Source organism: Diceros bicornis, chromosome 16 (genome assembly GCF_020826845.1).
Source record: "Diceros bicornis minor isolate mBicDic1 chromosome 16, mDicBic1.mat.cur, whole genome shotgun sequence".
Taxonomy (NCBI): Eukaryota; Metazoa; Chordata; class Mammalia; order Perissodactyla; family Rhinocerotidae; genus Diceros; species Diceros bicornis.
Window position 1 is genome coordinate 19,194,103 of NC_080755.1, and position 18,819 is coordinate 19,212,921.

Here is an 18,819-nt window from a genome sequence, read left to right on the forward strand (position 1 = left end):
TGTGTCTGGAATGCCCGCCCCACCTTCTACCCCATCACACTTGACCTTTTAGGTCCAGCTCAGGCATAACCTCCCCCAGGGAGGCTGGGTCAGCTGCTGCTCCTCTGACCCCCAGTTTGACCCTGTGTGTATATTGTTCACATTTCTACCTCATCACTTACCTGTGGGAGCTCTTCATGCTCGGGGGCCCTGTACGTCCTCTCACCCCAGAGCTTCTCACTGAGCCTCACCCTCGGAGTGCACTGTCCATGAAGGTCATCTTTTTATTTGAATTGAGGTATAATTGACATATAACATCATATTAGTTTCAAGTGTACAACACCATGATTTGATATTTGTGTATGTTGTGAAATGATCACCACACAAAGTGTAGTTAACATCTGTCACCATACAGAGTTACAATATTTTTTCTTGTGATGAGAATTTTTTAAGATTTACTCTCTTAGCAACCTTCAAATATGCAATATTATTAACTATAGTCACCATGCTATATATTACATCCCCACGACTTACTTATTTTATAGCTGGAAGTTTGTACCTTTTGACCCTCGTCATCATCAAGATGATGGTCATCTTGACCTGCTTTGTGTAAGTGCCTTTTATCTGCTTCTCTCCGTTCTGCGGGACTGTGAGCACCCCGTGGGCAGGCGCTGTATCTGTTTAACTGGCTTCATACGGCAGGTGCTCTGCTGCAGTGTAGGTGGACTTGAGAACTGTGTGTGGAAAGATGATGAGAACTTTTGCTTCCTTTGCTCTGGGTACAGATGCAAGCCCAGGATCACAGGGCGGCGGTGTGACCGATGTGCCTCTGGGTTTTACCACTTCCCCGAGTGCATTCCCTGCCACTGCAACAGAAGTGGGACTGAGCCAGGAGTCTGTGACCCGGGGACCGGGGCTTGCCTCTGCAAGGTAAGACAGAACATGTAATGCCGGGGATGTCAGCCACTGATCAGTGTGGAAGTTCTTCATGTTGAGTCAACACATAAAAATATGTGGGAAATGGGACTGACTCATAAGCGATTTCAATAATGTGTTAGCATTTTATAGAAATAATTTGATAGAAAATCATTTCTGTGAGATTGTTTCTATCTCATTTGATAGAAATAATTAGAAGGGAAGACCCGCCCTCACCCCTCTCATCCTTTGGAGAGGCTGCAGACCTCCTTAAGAATCTGATAACAGGTACAGACCCTCTCCAGAAAAATAGACAGAAACTTTTGTCTACGAGTTCAAAAACAAAACTTGTATTCATAGGTTCCCCTGAAGCCTATTCCTGGCCCATGGACCCCAAATTCATAATCTCTGCTCCAAGGGGTTCTGCCAGGTTGTAGGGGAGCTCCCAAGTCCCACCAGATGTTTTGAGGTGGTAGTAAGTGGGATGAATCGGTCCCCCTCTATTGTGAATCCTCCTGGTGCTAATTCCTACCTTCATGACGCCAAGGGGCATCTTATGAAATTTAGGAAATTCTCTCTTCCATTTGTGTGTGGTGTAAAAGTTTAGACAATTACGGTGGTATAAAAGATTAACAATTATGTATCTTACTGTTTTGTTAGCATCTGTGTTCTAACATCTTGTGTTGGTATTTAACTTGTGCAAGTAGCTAATTGCAATCAGGGAACCTTTAGAAGAAATGATCTCTTGTTTTGGGTTTTACTTCAATAGGAAAATGTGGAAGGTACAGAATGTAATGAGTGTCGAGAAGGATCATTCTACTTGGACCCAGCAAATCCCAAGGGCTGTACCAGCTGCTTTTGTTTTGGAGTAAATAATCATTGTCACAGTACACATAAAAGAAGAGTTAAGGTATGCAAGGAGTTAGAGCCTTTTTGTTTGGATTTACTACTTCCGAATGAAGAAGAAATGAATTGGCATGAAACATGAGGGTTGTGGAATTTTTTGTCTGTTACTTTGTTAAAATGGTAAACATCGCCCTCGCCCTTCCTCAGCCTGCTCGTTCCTTCCACAGCCGTCCTCATGTTCAGTCCCTCAGTTTGAGGTCTCTGCTCGAGCATCTCGTGCTCAGAGGGGCCATCCCTCACCTCTGCCTACAGAACAGCTCACCCTGGTCACTCTCTGTGCCCTCACCTTCTTTGTGTAGTGTTCTCAATAGCGTTTATCACTCCCTGATGTATTACACATTTAGTTTTAGAATCTGTTTATTGTCTGTCTTCCTCCACCACTAGCATGGAAGCTCCTTAACACATTCCCAGTGCCTAGAGCAGGATCTGGGACATAATGCAGATGCTCCATAAACACTCATTAAATAACTGGAGTTTGTTGTTCTTCCCCCTGGTTTCTTCTTATCTGCTTGTCTTCTTCCTGTCTTACTTTCCTTCTCACCTATTTTACCACATCTTTTCTTTGGCTATTTTTTACATTAACTCCGTGAAACTAAAACTCTTGTGGCCTTCATTATTCCATGAACTAGTCATCTCATACTTGCTTTCTTTGTGTGAGTAAAGTCTTATGTCCAACAAGTATTCAAGAAAAGATTATTTTATATATTTTAGTGCCTGCCTCCTGAAAGGAGCACAGGTTTGTAACTGGAAAAAGAATAGTTAGTCCGCTCTGAGGTCTCCTTCCCTTCCCCCCAGGGGAGCACGGAAGCCTTATTCCTGACCTGTGCCTTGTCAGTTCCTTCTTTTTCTTCCTGTCATAATTTAACTCCTGGCTTCCTTTACGACCAGGGAAATATTTAATTTTGATGCTCCATTTAGAGAAAAATGACAGCAGGCCGCTGTATTCCACGTCACATTTGCTCTATAAGGAACTCGCCATTGAAATGTGCCCACTGTCCTAGTTATACATTTATTTATGCATTATTTGAACAGTTAATGAAAACCTACTAAATGTCAGGAACCAGGATGTGTGCTGGGATACAAAGATAAATCCCACATACACTGGTCTCTGCCCTCCCAGAACTCCTAGTTGCGAGGGGTCAGACGGGGGCAGCGCCAGGGTGAGGGCTCTGTCACGTGAGTCCGAGGGCAGGCTCAAGAAGAGACACATAAAGGAAGCCTTCGAAGCAAGGTGGCTACCCCACGGCTTTTTCTATTCTGCCTAAGCCAACCATTGCCAAAGAAGCCACAGGCACACGTTTCCATCCCTTGCTTTTGCGTTCCAGTTTGTGGATATGATGGGCTGGCGCCTGGAGACAACAGACAGAGCCAACATCCCCATCTCCTTCAACCCCGGCAGCAGCAGTGTGGTGGCAGACCTCCAGGAGCTGCCCTCAACGGCTCACAGTGCGGCCTGGGTCGCACCTCTTTCCTACCTGGGGGACAAGGTAATGATGTCCTGTCGTTCCTCTGCACCCTCGCTGGGCCTCCTCCATCACCGTGTGAGCGTTGTTTACTGGGTGTCTGGAAGGAAGCATCAGGAAGTTCAGGTTACTGACACTGAAGAAATTAGGTGAACTACAAATGCAGAAGAGACGCTGCCTCTCTCTGGGAGGGGCTGAGTATGCACGAGCCTCGGGTACCCCACACACATTAGCTCACCAGCAAAGAAAGTCACGCACCATGTTTTTCTCGATTTTAATTTAACACCAGACAGTTTTCTTTCAGATAAATAACAATTTAAAAAATATCTGTTTGAAATGAGACACATATGCTTTTAAATGCCAATGCTGAGAATTCTTTGTTTTTAAGCAGAAGAAAGCCTTCTTGTTGGGACAACAAAAGCGGAAAAGTGACTCGTGAGCTTAGTAAAAAACGCAGGATCCAGTGGCGGTTCGGCTTTCATTAGCAGAATCATGTGCGGCTCATTAGACACTCCTCAGGGAGCTTAGAAACTAGTTGCTCTTCCTTTGCTGCATAAAGTGTTATTCCAGAGTCTGGCCAGCTACACTCATTTAGGAGGAGAGAAGTGTGGGCCTCCTGCAGAAACATCGTCAGGTGACGTACACACCTGGAGGCATAGAGCAGAGCTTTTGAGAAGGGGTAAATTTCACAGGGCCCAGCTCAGGTGATGCCATGTTCTCACCTTTAGAATGACTGAATATGAGGGCCTTGTCGGCCTGAGGTCTCTAATTCTGTCTTCCGGCTTTGACCTCGAGTGTGGGGAATGTTGCTTCTCTCACGTAACCCCACTTTTCCCACACATGATACTCCTCTCACCTCCAAGAGGTGAGCCCAGGTACTGGTTCTCTATTACTAGGTAACAGATGATCCCCAAACTTTGCAGCTTAAAGCAACAAACAATTATATCTTGCACAGTTTCTGTGGATCGGGAATCTAGGAGCAGATGGCTCAGGGTCTCTCATGAGGCTGCAATCATATGGGACTGGAAGATCCACCTCCAAGCTCACCCACACAGTTGTCAGGCCTCTGCTCCTTGCTGGCTGTTGGCCAGAGGCCTCAGTTCCTCGTCATGTGAGGCCTTCCATAGGCTACCTGAGGGTCGTCATGACATGGCGGCTGGCTACCCCTGAAGACTGATAGAGAGAGATAGAGATAAGACAGAGATAGATAGATAGATAGATAGATAGAGATAGATAGAGACCAAAAACTCAAGACAGAACCCACAATCTTTTTATAACCTGATTTCAGAAATGACATACCCTCACATCTGCCGTTTCTATTCATTAGAAGCTGGTTACTAAATCCAGCCCTCATTCAGGGAGGGGAATTAAGCTCCACCTCTTGAAGGCAAGAGTGTCAAAGAATATGTGGACATATTTTTAAAACCACCTTAGCCCATCAAAAAGGCAATACTTAATCTCAATAAGATGACTCAAGATGTTACCTTGGAATACTTCTAGACTCTAAGATCATAATGTGAAGCTTTTTCACGTTGTAGATTCTAGGGAAGAACTTCAGTGGATTGGGAGCCCAGAAGTGCTGCTCTTTCTCCCCTGCTCCGAGTTATTTGCATTCCCCAGTAAGGGTATTTTGTGCTGTCTGCTCTGAGGTGATGTTGCTTCTGATTTCCATCCCCTGGTCACTCTCGTTCTTGATTCATTTTTACTTTAAGGGTAGGGGTATCAGGACCAGAAGTGAAGTTGCTGTCAGGAAACCATGACCATTCACCTCCACATCTCCACCACCATCTAGCTATTTATGCAGCACTGAGAGAAGGGCTGTCTACCTAATGGAGTAATCAGAGATGTCTTGTGTCCCCAGGAGAATGCATAATAAGTTCAGAAATATTCACCCTCTGCTCTCAGGGGAAGTTTTTTTGAAAATTTGTTTTTAGAGGTTCATTTTGTGAGATATTAATCAATTGTTGCAGATAAGGAACCAATGGCCTAGATTTCTTAGAATAGCTGTGGATTAAATGAACATTTGGATTTAGTAGTCATCTAGATGAATAAGATTTTATTCATTTCTGTGTGACTATTGTTTTTCTTTTTGATAAAAGTATCTTCTTGCATGTAAAACTCAATCGTGTTCACGGTAAACATTTTAATTGGTATAAAATGGTATAAAGTAGAAAGTTAAAATACCACTTTCAATTCCACTCTCTAGAGATGACCACTGCTAACAGGTTGATTGTGTATCTTTCCAGATATTATGTGCCTATATGCTTATGTGGGTTAATATTGCCATAGTCTCTTTGAATGCTTGTGCTGTTGATACTATTGTTTCAATTTTAGGTTTCCTCATATGGTGGCTATCTCACTTACCAAATCAAGTCCTTTGGCCTACCTGGTGACATGGTTCTTCTGGAAAAGAAGCCGGATGTGCAGCTCACTGTAGGTATCAGAACCCAACCCAAGTGGCAGGAAGTGACAGTTGCAGTTGGCGCTGATCCAATTTTAGGACATCTTGATAAGAGGCCTACGAAGAGTTTGGATTAAGTCATTTCCAGTATTTTGTAGAAACTAAAAGGGAAGTTGAGATCACGTAGCACCTCCTCAGGATCCTCTGCCCCTGACCAGCCCAGCCCCAAACAGTTTCTCTTTTCTCCCCTCCCCAGGTATTCAACTGTGTCTCACCCTTGTGTCTCATAAGTTACTACCTCATGTTGAACATTTTTTTATGTTTCTGTGTTTCACTTTAGTCTCACAAATGTTTCTGAGCCCTTCCTGTTTGCAAGGCCACATTGCTGGGCTCATTAAGGACAGGTAATCCCTGTCCTCAAAAAAAAGTGTGATCTAATAGGGGAGATGAGAGGAATGTGCGAATAGCTACAATCCACTGAACAGTAAGCGTTTGAGGTGAAGTCCAAACAAGACTCTGTGGAACTGCGTCCAAGTGGGGCTTATGTAGTTGAGAGGCCCTCAGAAAGCTTCATGGAAAAGGTTAGTTTTGAGCCAGGAGTTTAAGCCTGGGCATGAGAGAAGAAATGCGCTTCCGGGGGCAGAGAATAAGGTGAACAGAAGCAGCGGGGCAGTGCTCAAGGGTGACCAGTCCAACGTGGCTGTTTTATCAGTGTGTGCTGGGTCACTGAAAACAAGCCTGGAAGGGTAGGAAGGAGGATGTTTAATGCTGTTATAAGGAATTTGGCCTGATGTAGACAGTGGGGAGCCACTTTGGTTTTTTGAGAAGAGAAATGACATTACGCACTATGTGCCAGCCACACAATCCAGAACTGCAATCTAGAAAGTTCCTTGGGGACAGAGACAATGTCACGTCCTGCATTGAGTCCTCTACAATGTAGGGCACAGAGCCTTGAACACAGACCGGGGGACCATAACCTGAGCTTGACTCTGTTCTGGTTTGTGTGCTGTGATTAATGCAATGCAATTACTGCTTCCTGAAGGGTTTTCTTGTGTCATTCATGGTAAAATAGGGACTAGCAAGTGTCACACACAGGTCTTGTCACAGCCGAAGTCCTCGTGCTCTGGTAGATTTTTGTGTTCAGGCACTGCCGTGTGGCTTTTGTTTTTACTAGCACCCAAATTTATCGAACTGTTGTTTTAAAAACTCAAAGGAACCTTTGCTTGAGTTTTTGAAAATGAAGCACCAAAGAGTTTAGGGTTATAGTCTAAGGAAAAATAGCTCCACAATAAAAATACTGTCATGGCAAGGCTGTATTTCAGTTTCATTATTTTGGCAGAGCATCTCAAGCTCTGGCCACTAATATGCCTATATTTTACTGCCAAAGAGTTTATTATGCAAACTGTTGGAATTCACGGAGAAGTGATAACGAAAATTCTTTCTTAATCTTACCTTCAAAGATGGAAAATAATTTAGGCTCTTGAAACATTTACTCTGCTGCTTTGTTCCAAACCAGTGTAATTAAGAGCCTATGGGGCGTGTTTCTTAGATTAAGGTTTTCAATGATTTGTGATCACAGATAATGCTGTTCTTTCTGAAACACCAGCTCTAATGAATGGAACCTTTTGGGTTTGGTGCTACAGTGGAAAAGCTGGGGATTTTGTGAGTGGGTTTGGGGTGGGGATGCTGATGGTGGGTGCTGGCCTTCCCATTATGCCCTGTTAGGAGTCCCTCAAGAGCCCCTGAATGGGAGGGAGGTGCAGAGGCTGAGAGTGAGTGAGGCTGGATCCTGTAGGGTGGTTGGGCTGCGGGGCTAATTCCTCCTCCACGTGCCGGCTCTGCAGCTCCCTGGCTCTGCAGGCTGCACAGCCGGCCCTGCCAACCCTTCTGCCCTACCCACCCTCCTCACCCCCCACCCACCAAAGCACTTTCCTACTTCCACAGTCTGGTCCTACAGGCAGTAATGGAAACAGCACCTCGTGCGTTGACTGCAAAGCATGTTTTGTTTTAATTTTTCCATCTTTTTAGCCACTTTCAGTCAAGGGAATTTTCCTGGTGTCCTATTTGTGAAAATGCACTGTATAATGGATTCTGTTTCCACGTCACTAACCCTTTTGCCAGTCAGTTCATTTCGTGACTATTTTTTAGAATCAGGCCTTTCATGTAATGCAGATCCATGGAGATTTTGTTCTTAGATCAGTTATAAACCTCAAGACATCCCAACCAAAGCACTAACACGTTCATGTTTTTCTTCAAACAGGGTCCCCACATGTCCATCATCTATGAGGAGCCGAATAAACCACGGCCAGACCGGCTGTATCACGGGCGAGTGCAGGTGGTGGAGGTAAAGGAAAAGCATACAGAAAATGGCTCTTGATGATCCTTTTGTTCTATGACTTAGTACTTTCGAGCAATTGTGATTTTTGACTTATTTTATGACTTAAAATATTAATTATATTTAAATAAATATAGATTTCATATGTAAATTTAAAATATAAGTTATATAAAATATAGAGAGTTTCTTCTTCACAGGGCTTTGTTTGTACTATCTTTATGGCACTTAGCACTGTCTCTCCTGTTTTACGGTTAATTATTCTTGTCTCATAAACCCTGTGAGCTTGTAAATGCCAGATATAGTTCCCTCTCATCCTCAGGCCTCCCTCAATGGCGGACAAATGCTTGGGATGAGTGGATAGAAAAGCCACAAAAACACCTAACACCAAAAGAAATAAGAATAATATGGATAAATAAAGGAAAGCTCATCAAATCATAAAACATTGTATTACATTTACTTGGTTATAACAATTCCTTTAAAACAATATTCAATTTGTATTATTCAATATGTCCATACCTCACGGTGATATCATTTCAAGTACCTTGAACTTGCAAACATATTTTAACGTTTCTGTACAGGTCCGTCCATACAATGGAATACTATTTGGCAATAGCTTAAACAAAGTATTAATACTTACCACAACATGGATGAATCTCAGAATCATTGTACTGGGGCTGGCCCCAGTGGCGCAGTGGTTAAGTTTAGTGCACTCCACTTCGGTGGCTCGGAGTTCATATGTTTAGATCCTGAGCGTGGACCTACACCACTCATCAAGCCATGCTGTGGCAGCGTGCCATATGCAAAATAGAGGAAGATTGGCCCAGATGTTAACTCAGGGCCACTCTTCCTCAAGCAAAAATGGGAAGATTGGCAACAAGTGTTAGCTCAGGGCCAATCTTCCTCACACACACACACACACACACACACACACACACACACACACAAATAGTGAATGAAAGAAGCAAGACACAAAAGATCACATATTGTGTGATTCTATTTATATGAGAGGGATGACACCAGCAAAAATGTTGTAGTAAGAACCTTCACAAATTCTTTCCTCCATAAAAGCAATGAGAAAACTGGCAAAAATGGTCAGAATCAACTATTTCAGAACTCTGGAAATTAACCAAAGGCTTGCAGAAATCTGGAAAGCATTTATTCAAGAAAAGTGGATGAATCTTGGTAAGAACATCAAGCTTTGTGACAATCAACTTGCTCTTTTTCCATCCTTTCCTCCAACTCCACAGTAGCCTTGAAAATCAATAGCCTGCAGTCGAAGTGAGAGCCAGTAGTCTGGCAGCCACCTGAGGGGACAGGGTGGGATTGGAGCTTCTTCAAAGACTCATTCTCAGAGAACTGTCATGATTTGACCTGTCTGGATATTTTCTGGAAGATGCCACTTCCAAGGCAATCTTCATTTGACTGGACTTGGAACTCTCCCAGGGTGAAAAGCCTTTTCCCTGGGGGTCTTGTTGAAAACATTTAGAGGCAATTGTATAACTTCAAGCCTGCCTGAGATAGTGGATAACAGTTAGGCAAACAATAGGCTAATCACAAAACTTAAAATAAAAAGCTGGGGGATGATATGTCCATAGAGGCTTTGAAAAGCCCCAAAACAATCCTGGGAATGTAGAAGGCCACACATACTCAGGGCTGTGTGCGTGCTCAGGAAAGACCTGAGAAGGGCCTAGACCCTCACGTCTGGCTGACCTTGAGGCTCTCTGCAAGAAGGAAGTGAAGGCCAAAGCTGAGTTGTCAGCTGCCTGGCTGAGTGTTGAGGGGTCCCCTCTCATGCACACAGAACCCTTTTTCAAAGACTAGGAGACTTTTTGGTTCCAGGCATTTAAAGAAATCTCTGTCTAGTCATTAGCTGACCACTAAGCTAACCAAGCAGAGACTTTAGCGGCCACACATGACAAAAAATACAGACTTTACAGATTTAGTTCAGAAAAGTCACGACAAAGACACAAGCAACAATAATAAACAGCAACAAATCCTGGGAAGGGGAAAAATATGACTTCCCAAGTTGCCACATTATATTATTTTAAATGTTCAATTTTCAACCAAAAAATTATAAGACATGCAAAGAAACAAGAAGGTATGGTCCATGCACAGGGGAGGAAAAGCAATAAATAGAAACTGTCCCTGAGGAAGCCCAGACATTGGACTTACCAGACAAAGACTTTAAATCAACATTTTAAATACGTCAAAGCACTAAAGGGCGCCATGTCTAAAGAACTAAGGGAAAATATGAGAACAATGTCTCAGCAAGTAGAAAATACCAATAAAGAAATATAAATTATAAAAAAGAATCAAATAGAAATTCTGGAGTTGAAAAGTGTAATAACTGAAATGAAGAATTCACTAGAAGGGCTGCTTTGGACTGAATTGTGTCCCCTCAAAATTCATATATTGAACACCCTGACCCCCAATGTGGCTGTATTTGGAGTAAAGAAGTAACTAAGGTTAAATGAGATCATAAGGGTGAAGCTATGATCTGATAGGATTAGTGTCCTTATAAGAGGAGACACTAGAAAGCTCACTCTCTCTGTCCTCCATATGAGAACACAGTGAGAAGGCAACCAACTGCAAGCCAGGAAGAGAGTTCTCACCAGGAACCAACGTAACTGGCCTCTTGATCTGGGACTTCTAGCCTCCAGAACCTAGAAAAGAAATTTCTGTTGTTTAAGCCTATGTTAAGTCTATGGTATTTTGTTATGACAGCCTGAGCTGACTAAGATAAGGGCTCAACGACAGATTCGAGCAGGCGGAAGAAAGAATCAGCAAACTTGAAAAAGGTCAATTAAGATTATCCAGTCTGAGGAACAGAAAAAAAAGAGAATGAGGAAAAACGAACAGACTCAAAGACATGGGACACAATCAAATGTACCAAATGTGCATAATTGGAGTGCCAGAAGGAGAAGAGAGAAAGGGGAAGAAAAAATATTTGAAGAAATAATGGCTGAAGAGTTCCCAAATTTGATGAAAATCATTAATCTACACATCCAAGCTCAACAAACTCCAAGTAGGATAAATGCAAGCGAGCCACACACAGAAACATCATAGTAAAGAATCTCAAAGACAGAGAGAATCTTGAAAGCAGCACGAGAGAAGCACTTCACATATGAGTCCTCAATAAGAGTAACAGCTGATTGTACACCAGAAACCATGGAAGTCAGAAGGCAGTGGGATGACATTTTCAAAGTGCTGAAAAAAACACACTATCGACAAAGAATTATATGTTGAGCAAAATGTCCTTCAAAAATGAAGGAGAAATAATGACATTCCATTCTAAACCAAACAGAGAATTCATCACTAGCCAACCCTCCTTACAAGAAACGCTAAAGGGAATCATCCAGACTGAAATGAAAGAACACTATAGACAATAACTTCAATCCACATCAGATACGAAGAGCACTGGTTTGGTAACTACGTAGGTAAATATAACAGGCACTATAGATATATCATTTGTTGTAACACTTTTTTTCTCCTATCTGATTTAAAAGACAACTGTGTAAAATAATAATTATAAATCTGTGTTGATGGTCATACAATGTATAAAGATGTAATTTGTATGACACAAAGGAACAGGGGAGGAAAGGAAGTGAATAGAAGCAAAGTTTTTGTATACTGTTGACATTAAGTTGGTGTTTATATAAATTGTCCAGCATGGGCAAATCCACAGAGACAGAATGTAGATTGGTGGTTGCCAGGGGCTGGGAGTGGGAATGGAAGTAACTACCAATGGGTACAAGGGTTCTTTTTAGGGGGATGAAAATGTTCTAAAATTACATTGTGGTAATGGTTGCATGCTTCTGTAAATTTAGGAAAAATTATACACTTAAAATGAGGCAATATTATTGTATGAAAATCATACCTCAAGCTGTTAAAAATATAAATTAAAATTATATGGGGCCGGCCCCGTGGCATAGTGGTTAAGTTCACGTGCTCCACTTCTGAGGTCCGGGGTTTGCCGGTTCGGATCCGGGGCACAGACCTACACACTACTTATTAAGCCATGCTGAGGCAGATTTCCCACATATAAAGTAAAAGAAGATGGGCATGGATGTTAGCCCAGGGCCAATCTTCCTCAGCAAAAAGAGGAGGATTGGCAACAGATGTTAGCTCAGGGCTAGTCTTCCTCACCAAAAAAAAAAAATTATAAAAGTATTATATTTATATGTTAATAATAGTAGTTAACATTTATTGAATGTCTACTACATGCTAGGCGGCACTATGCTGAACACTTTATATACATTATATCATTTCATGTTTTTTATCCTCATGATAGTCCTGAGAGGGTAGGTATTATTATGCCCATTTAAGAGAGATGGAAACTGAGTTCAAAGGAGGCAACAGAATATGAAAGGTTAAATGTGCAGGCTTTTACATGAGAAGATGCCCACCATCACTGATCATTAGAGAAATGCAAATCAAAAGCACAGGGAGATATACCTCATACTCATTAGGATGGCTACTATTAAAAAAAAACAGAAAACAAGTGTCAGCAAGGATGTGCAGAAATTGGAATACTTGTACACTGTTGGTCAGACTATAAAACAGTGCAGCCATTGTAGAAAACGGTATTGAGGCTCCTCAAAAAATTAAAAATAGAATTACCATATGATCCAGCAATCCCACTTCTGGGTATATATCCAAAAGAATTGAAAAGAGGATTTTGAAGAGATATTTGCACACCCGTGTTCATTGCAGCACTATTCACAATAGATAAGAGGTGGAAGCAACAGAAATATCTATCAACAGATGAATGGATAAAGAAAATGTGGCATATACGTGCATTGGAATATTATTCAGCCTTAGAAAAGAAAGAAATCCTGTCACATGCTAGAACATGAATGAAACTTGACGACGTTGTACTAAGTGAAATAAGGAAGTCACTAGAAGACAAATACTACATGATTCCACTTATGTGAAGTATTTAAAGTACTCAAATTCATAGAAACAAGATGTAGATGGTTGCCAAGGGTTTGGAGGAGGAATAAATGGGAGTTATTGCTTAATAGGTTCAGAGTATCAGTTTTGCAAGATGATAAAGTTCTAGAGATCTGTTGCACAACAATGTGCATAGGGTTATCACCATTGTACTGTACACTTGAAAATGGTAAAGGGGCCAGCCCCATGGCATAGTGCTTAAGTTCATGCACTCTGCTTTGGCAGCCCGGGGTTGTGGGTTTGGATCCCGGGCACAGACCTACACACCACTCATCAAGCCATGCTGTGGCATCGTCCCACATACAAACTAGAGGAAGTTTGGCACAGATCTTAGCTCAGGGACAGTCTTCCTCACCAAAAAAAAAAAAAAAACCAAAAAACAAATGGTTAAGATGGTACATTTTATGTTATGTGCTTTTTACCATCATAAAAATAAAATAAAATAATATGAATGTGTGTGTGCAAGAAAAGATTGTACTTTCTGTCACAGTTGTATACATTTAATGAATGGTCTGAGCTGCATGACTCAATTTCCATATACCTCTCTCCTCTACCTTTCTCACTCACTTTGTGCTTGCACAAACAAAAGTGCAATTTAAAATAAGCATAACACTGGGACATTTTATTTCATTTTATTGTTCCTTATTTCCTGCCTTCATTTTTTCCCCTTTCTTGTGGCACTCTCCCTTTTGGGGAATAACCCAGGACATCTGACTTCTGAATGTAAATCTACTATCTTCTACTTACCTATCTTATTTTATTTTATTTTCCCTTATGCATTTTAAATGTCTTTTTTAATTCATTCTGAGTGTTTGCCTCTTTGAAACCCCCGGAAGTGAGCTGGCCGAAGGGAGACCTTGCCTCTCTGTTTTCACGTGTAGGGAAACTTCAGACATGCCAGCAGCGGTGCCCAGGTGTCTCGGGAAGAGCTGATGACGGTGCTGTCTAGACTGGAAGGCGTGCGCCTCCGAGGCCTCTACTTCACCGAGACGCAGCGGCTCACTCTGAGCGGGGTGGGGCTGGAGGAAGCCTCTGACACAGGCAGTGGACGCAGAGCGCATAATGTAGAGATGTGTATCTGCCCCCCTGAATACACTGGTGACTCATGTCAGGTAGGGACTCCTGTGGCTGGCTGTCCTGGCTGCTCTCCAGCACCACTGGACATTCCGGGGCATTCTGCCCAGTCATGAGTTTCTGCTGGGCTCTAGCTTCTCTCTTACATGGCCCACTTTCAGGGATTAAATATGAAAAAGATGTCACAAAATCCATAGGAAAGCCACAGGGGCTGCACAGATCCTGGGGGCTGTAGAAATCAGGACTCTCCGGGAAGTAGGAAAGGGACCGCCATTAGGCATCCCAGTATCTGAGCTGCTGCCTTCCCAGTAGCTGACCCAGGGTTCTTATGCCTTTCTCTAATCCAGGGCCTCCCTTCAACCACCCATCCCCCAAAAGAGTTATAGTCCGAAGAATATCCTGATTCTTCAAGGGGAAATCCCGGTCCAATTTTCTAGCTCATAGCAGGTCCTCATTGGAGGCCCCATCCACCTGATTTATCTGTAGGTGATTAAAAAGTGCCATGAAACGAAACTATTTAGTGTCTCAAGCTGTAAATATGTTCTCTTCCTAAAGAGAGGGAAGAAAGCACAATGGTTAGTACAATTATTGGAAATAGGAAACATTGTCATTCTGTGTATTCTGTACACCCGACATCTGCTAAGGCGGCGCCCTTTATTGTATCTCCTGATCCCTTGAGAGCAGAAAACCCCAAGGTGATCTGCACTTAAGAGTTTCTACTTTTTTAACCTGCAAATATATTACCTGCCATGGTTTTCCGGGGACCCCTGTCTTATAACATTTAGTCCACAGGGGCTGACATTTTTTCTTCTCCCTCCCCTCCATCTCTTTTCCAGCCCGATTAAAATACATAGCCCAGGGGAAAGAGTGGAACCTCTGGATTACCACCCTCCTGCCCAGGGCGTGTTCTTTGCGCTTGACTCAGCCTGTGATTTACAGCTGCTCTAATCGGTTAGGGCCGTCTGTGGGGTGAGGTGGGTAGAAGGTAATGCCTGCCCCACCTTGCAGGAATTACAGAGCGGTGCGCTTCCCTGTGGGACTGTTATGTGTGCTCTCTCACAGGCTGACTCATGGGTGAAGTTTACAGGTGGGGCCTCCTGCCGCAGACAGCCTGCCTTACCTGAGTCAGGCAGGCCTGGGCACTAAGCAGGAAGGGCAGGTATAAGAGGAAGAGGCAGAGGTTTCTGCGCAGCCAGCAGGACGCCCGGGGACCAGGATGCCCCCGGCAGTGAGGTGGTCAGCCCGGAGCGCAGGATGGCTTTGGATCTTTGGGGCAGCCCTGGGGCAGTGTCTGGGATACAGTTCACAGCAGCAAAGGGTAGTGTTTCATCAGCCTCCTGGTCAAAGCCATCTGCAAGCAAGTTATGTGGAGTTTAAACCCAGCCAGGTAATGTCCCTTTTAAATTTTGGTTTGGGATGGGGAAGGGTTCCCAGCTTTGTGACATTTTAAGTGAGAGCGATGAAAGAGTAATGGGTGGGCTAGGGGAGGGGCCTATGGCCTCCCCTTCCTATTGACTGGCAGGGTTTATTACAGTGCCTGACAGATTGCTCTTCTGAGCTGTTAACCACAAACCCCATAAACATCAGCCCACCTGGGAATGCTGAGACAGCTTAGAGTTTGAAAACTTGTGGGATGTTAATATGCTATGAAACTTTGTGCCCTTCTGAGAGTAAGCCAAGCCTCAGGACAAAAGAGTCCAATGCCTATAGGCTTCCAAATTCTGCTTGGAAGAAAAATTACCCGTAAAGTAAATTATGGGAATCAGTGAAATCCGTGTTTAAGAAAAGTGATGAGATCAAGTTTGTATAATACCTGACAGACGTGCTTCAATTTGCCAGGCATTAAACACTCATAAATTCTGCTCTCTCTGTCTTTAAACTCCCTGGATGTTATATGTATACTCACAGAGAAATAGATCCTATGGCTGCTGAAATAACCCTTGGAAACCTGATAGGAACATAATTTTATCATTTGTATTACAAAAGTTAATTGGAAAAGTTATCCTGAAAAATTATCACTTAAAAAAAATGATTAGTTGCAAAACCCGTTTACTGAAATAATGTTATGATACATTCATTTTCATTTAGAGTAAATCTTCAATACAATCTGAGTACTTGAACTGAATTTTATGTAAAATGTGGAGTTTCTGTGTTTTATAGAGGTGATAAAATGATTATAGTTCAGTAACTGACATCTGTTCTGAGAGTCACATGATACATAACTCTTGCAGAGTACATTTTTCTGTTTCTAATCAAAAGATTAAGATGAGTGGTTTAACTTTAATCAGGATAGACTATCCTCCCCCCAAAGCTTGTTTAATTAAGGCTTCTATCAGGCATGTTGTCATAAATGAACCAGATATATTTATTTGTATAATTTGTTCTTTACCAAATATGATTATTTTATAAGCATGTAACGTGATATATGGTGCTAATTATAAGGTCCTTGCCACTTATTAGTAGAGATTATTTGTTTGTAGATGTGATTACACCATCATTGGTTGAATTTCATTCAAACACCTCTCTGTCGTGCTTTCAGCTAAAGAACATTCCTTTCATACTTTGATTCTCTTTTAGACAAGCCTATTCATATAACACATAAAGTAATCTAATTTTTGCAATGTGTTCTTTTGCCTAAACATGGTTTCTAATAGCTGAAGGGGAAAATATATTGGAAATTATAGTTTTGTTGTTGTGTGTGATTTGTAGTCATTGGTGATTTTGGAAGAAACTTCTAGCAGCAACTGGAGTATTCCACTCTGGGAAGCACATGAGGCTTCTTTCTCTCCCCTCTTGACCAAGTAGAGGTCTTTATGGCCACGGATGAATGAGAATGAGTGGTTCAGTTCAAGATGTCCCTTGACTGTAGTTTCAGAGTCTTACAGACGTATGTGTTGTTTAAAGAGGATTAGATAAAAGATGGTCTTTTATCTTGAAATATTATTTTTCCCTGATGCTTTAAAGATAAGGTATAGAGGAAAACAGTGAAAGAAACTAGAGACAACATCTGATTTTAGTCAGTGCACTGATTTGCTCTGCCACAATAAAGTGTCTATAATTCTCTTTAGACAGAAATCTAAATAATTTTTAATGACTAATGAAAGAATAATTGGGTTTTTTTTATTGGGGGCATTCTTAACTAGAATCCTTTTTTAAAAAATATCAGTTCATCCAAAGAAAACCATCATTCTCTTCATCCATATGAAAAATAATAACTTGTGTTACACTGGAAAGAAACAATATATTGAAGATAGAAATAATGAAAGCAATATTGAACAAGAGGAGAAGACCACACTGGAGAAATTCCCTGAAGCTGGGTCTTTGTGTATTCAGTCAGAACCAAACATTTCTGCAAAGTTCTGTATGAGAACGCTAGCCGTGCCTCTCCCCTGGGCTCCCTGTTGCCCATAGACTGAGGAGTGGCAGTGAAATGATTCCACCAGTTCTGCCATATTGTGTAGATCCCAATGAGGACTCCTTATCCCCCCCTCCTCCCACACTGCCTCCTCCACCAGCCCAAACCCAGGCTTGGAGAAGGAGTGCCTACCCAAGGAGAACTTAAAGGGATTTGCTTAGAGGTCCTCCCCTGTAAGGACCGAGGTCCTGATCCTCTTTGTTCCTTCACCATTCCACCCCTCGACTTGCCTTCTAAACAACTGGCGTGAGGGGGAGAGGAACCGACTTCCACACTCGACCCTCTACACTTCCCCTTACTCTGCTTTTCCCACCACGTGTCTCCCACTCAGGCACAAACACACGTTCTCACTATGGCGTGGAAACAACATAGAACCTGACAAAAAAAAAGGAAGTGGAACTGGCCAATGTTTAAAAGTAGAAATCCACACACCAACTAAAGGAAAGAAGATAAAAAAAGTAAATGCTTGGCAGTCAGAATTGTCCCATGCTTTGGGTATTCATTTTCTTTCTTTGTACTGACTAAACCTTTTATTTGAAAAATAGGGTTGTAGCCCTGGATACTATCGGGATAACAAAGGCTTGTATACCGGACGGTGTGTTCCCTGCAATTGCAACGGACATTCAAATCGATGCCAGGATGGCTCGGGAATATGTATTGTGAGTAAACTGATGCTCTAATGCTACCAGCAGGCAATCTAGGTCTCCCTATTCCCCCCTGCTAGGCTCTGGGACATCAAATGTCACATCTGCTACCAAACCCTAAATAGAGGTTGCCAAGTAAATGTAGGAGGCTCCTGCGTTATCAGGATGAATTATTTTACACTCCACTTTTTCCTCCATTTTAACATGTGCCCTCAGAGGAGGACACCTATGTGAACAATTAAATTACACATTAGCTTCTAAATCTCTGCTTCGTTAAATGATAATGGGTGGATCCTGGGACTTCACTCTTGCTGAAATATAACAAATCAGAGCCACTACTTTGGGCCCCAATTTTGTTGGGGTGGCAGGAGGTTGCAGGAGGGGAGCCTTGTTGCTGTCAGATGAGCAGTAGCCCAAAAAAGTAGTCAAGGAGAAGCAAATGCTAAGAAGGGCTTAAGGCTCACACTCAAACACAAACCCTCTACAGCTGCCAAGACAAAGTGGGTCTATGTGGGAAGACAGCTGAGGGGAGTCCTTGCTGTCTATGGCTTATCCACTAGAAAACAATCTTTTAGAATATTTTAGAAAATTCTCCCATAGCAAATTAGATTCTCAGGAAATTTTCCTTTTGCATCCCGAAGCAGAATGTTTTTTATTCTGCTGCCTTCCTCCCTTTCATCAGAGATCCTCTCCCTGGTAGAAGGAGAATGGACAGTTCCAAGGAAAACAGAAAG

General features: G+C 42.4%; 1 protein-coding gene across 2 annotated transcripts in view; it reads left to right on the forward strand.

The window, feature by feature from the left end:
* The window catches only part of LAMA3 (laminin subunit alpha 3), a 242,944-nt gene that overhangs the window by 152,807 nt on the left and 71,318 nt on the right, over positions 1-18,819 (forward strand). The window contains exons 33-39 of one of the 2 annotated variants that reach the window (XM_058556902.1): positions 765-909; positions 1,664-1,804; positions 3,126-3,287; positions 5,598-5,696; positions 7,925-8,008; positions 13,834-14,064; positions 17,987-18,100. In XM_058556902.1, coding sequence (XP_058412885.1) covers positions 765-909; positions 1,664-1,804; positions 3,126-3,287; positions 5,598-5,696; positions 7,925-8,008; positions 13,834-14,064; positions 17,987-18,100 — 976 coding nt within the window. Of the gene's footprint in view, positions 1-764; positions 910-1,663; positions 1,805-3,125; positions 3,288-5,597; positions 5,697-7,924; positions 8,009-13,833; positions 14,065-15,006; positions 15,414-17,986; positions 18,101-18,819 lie in introns of those variants that run through there. The other variant, XM_058556901.1, reaches the window with a different exon arrangement.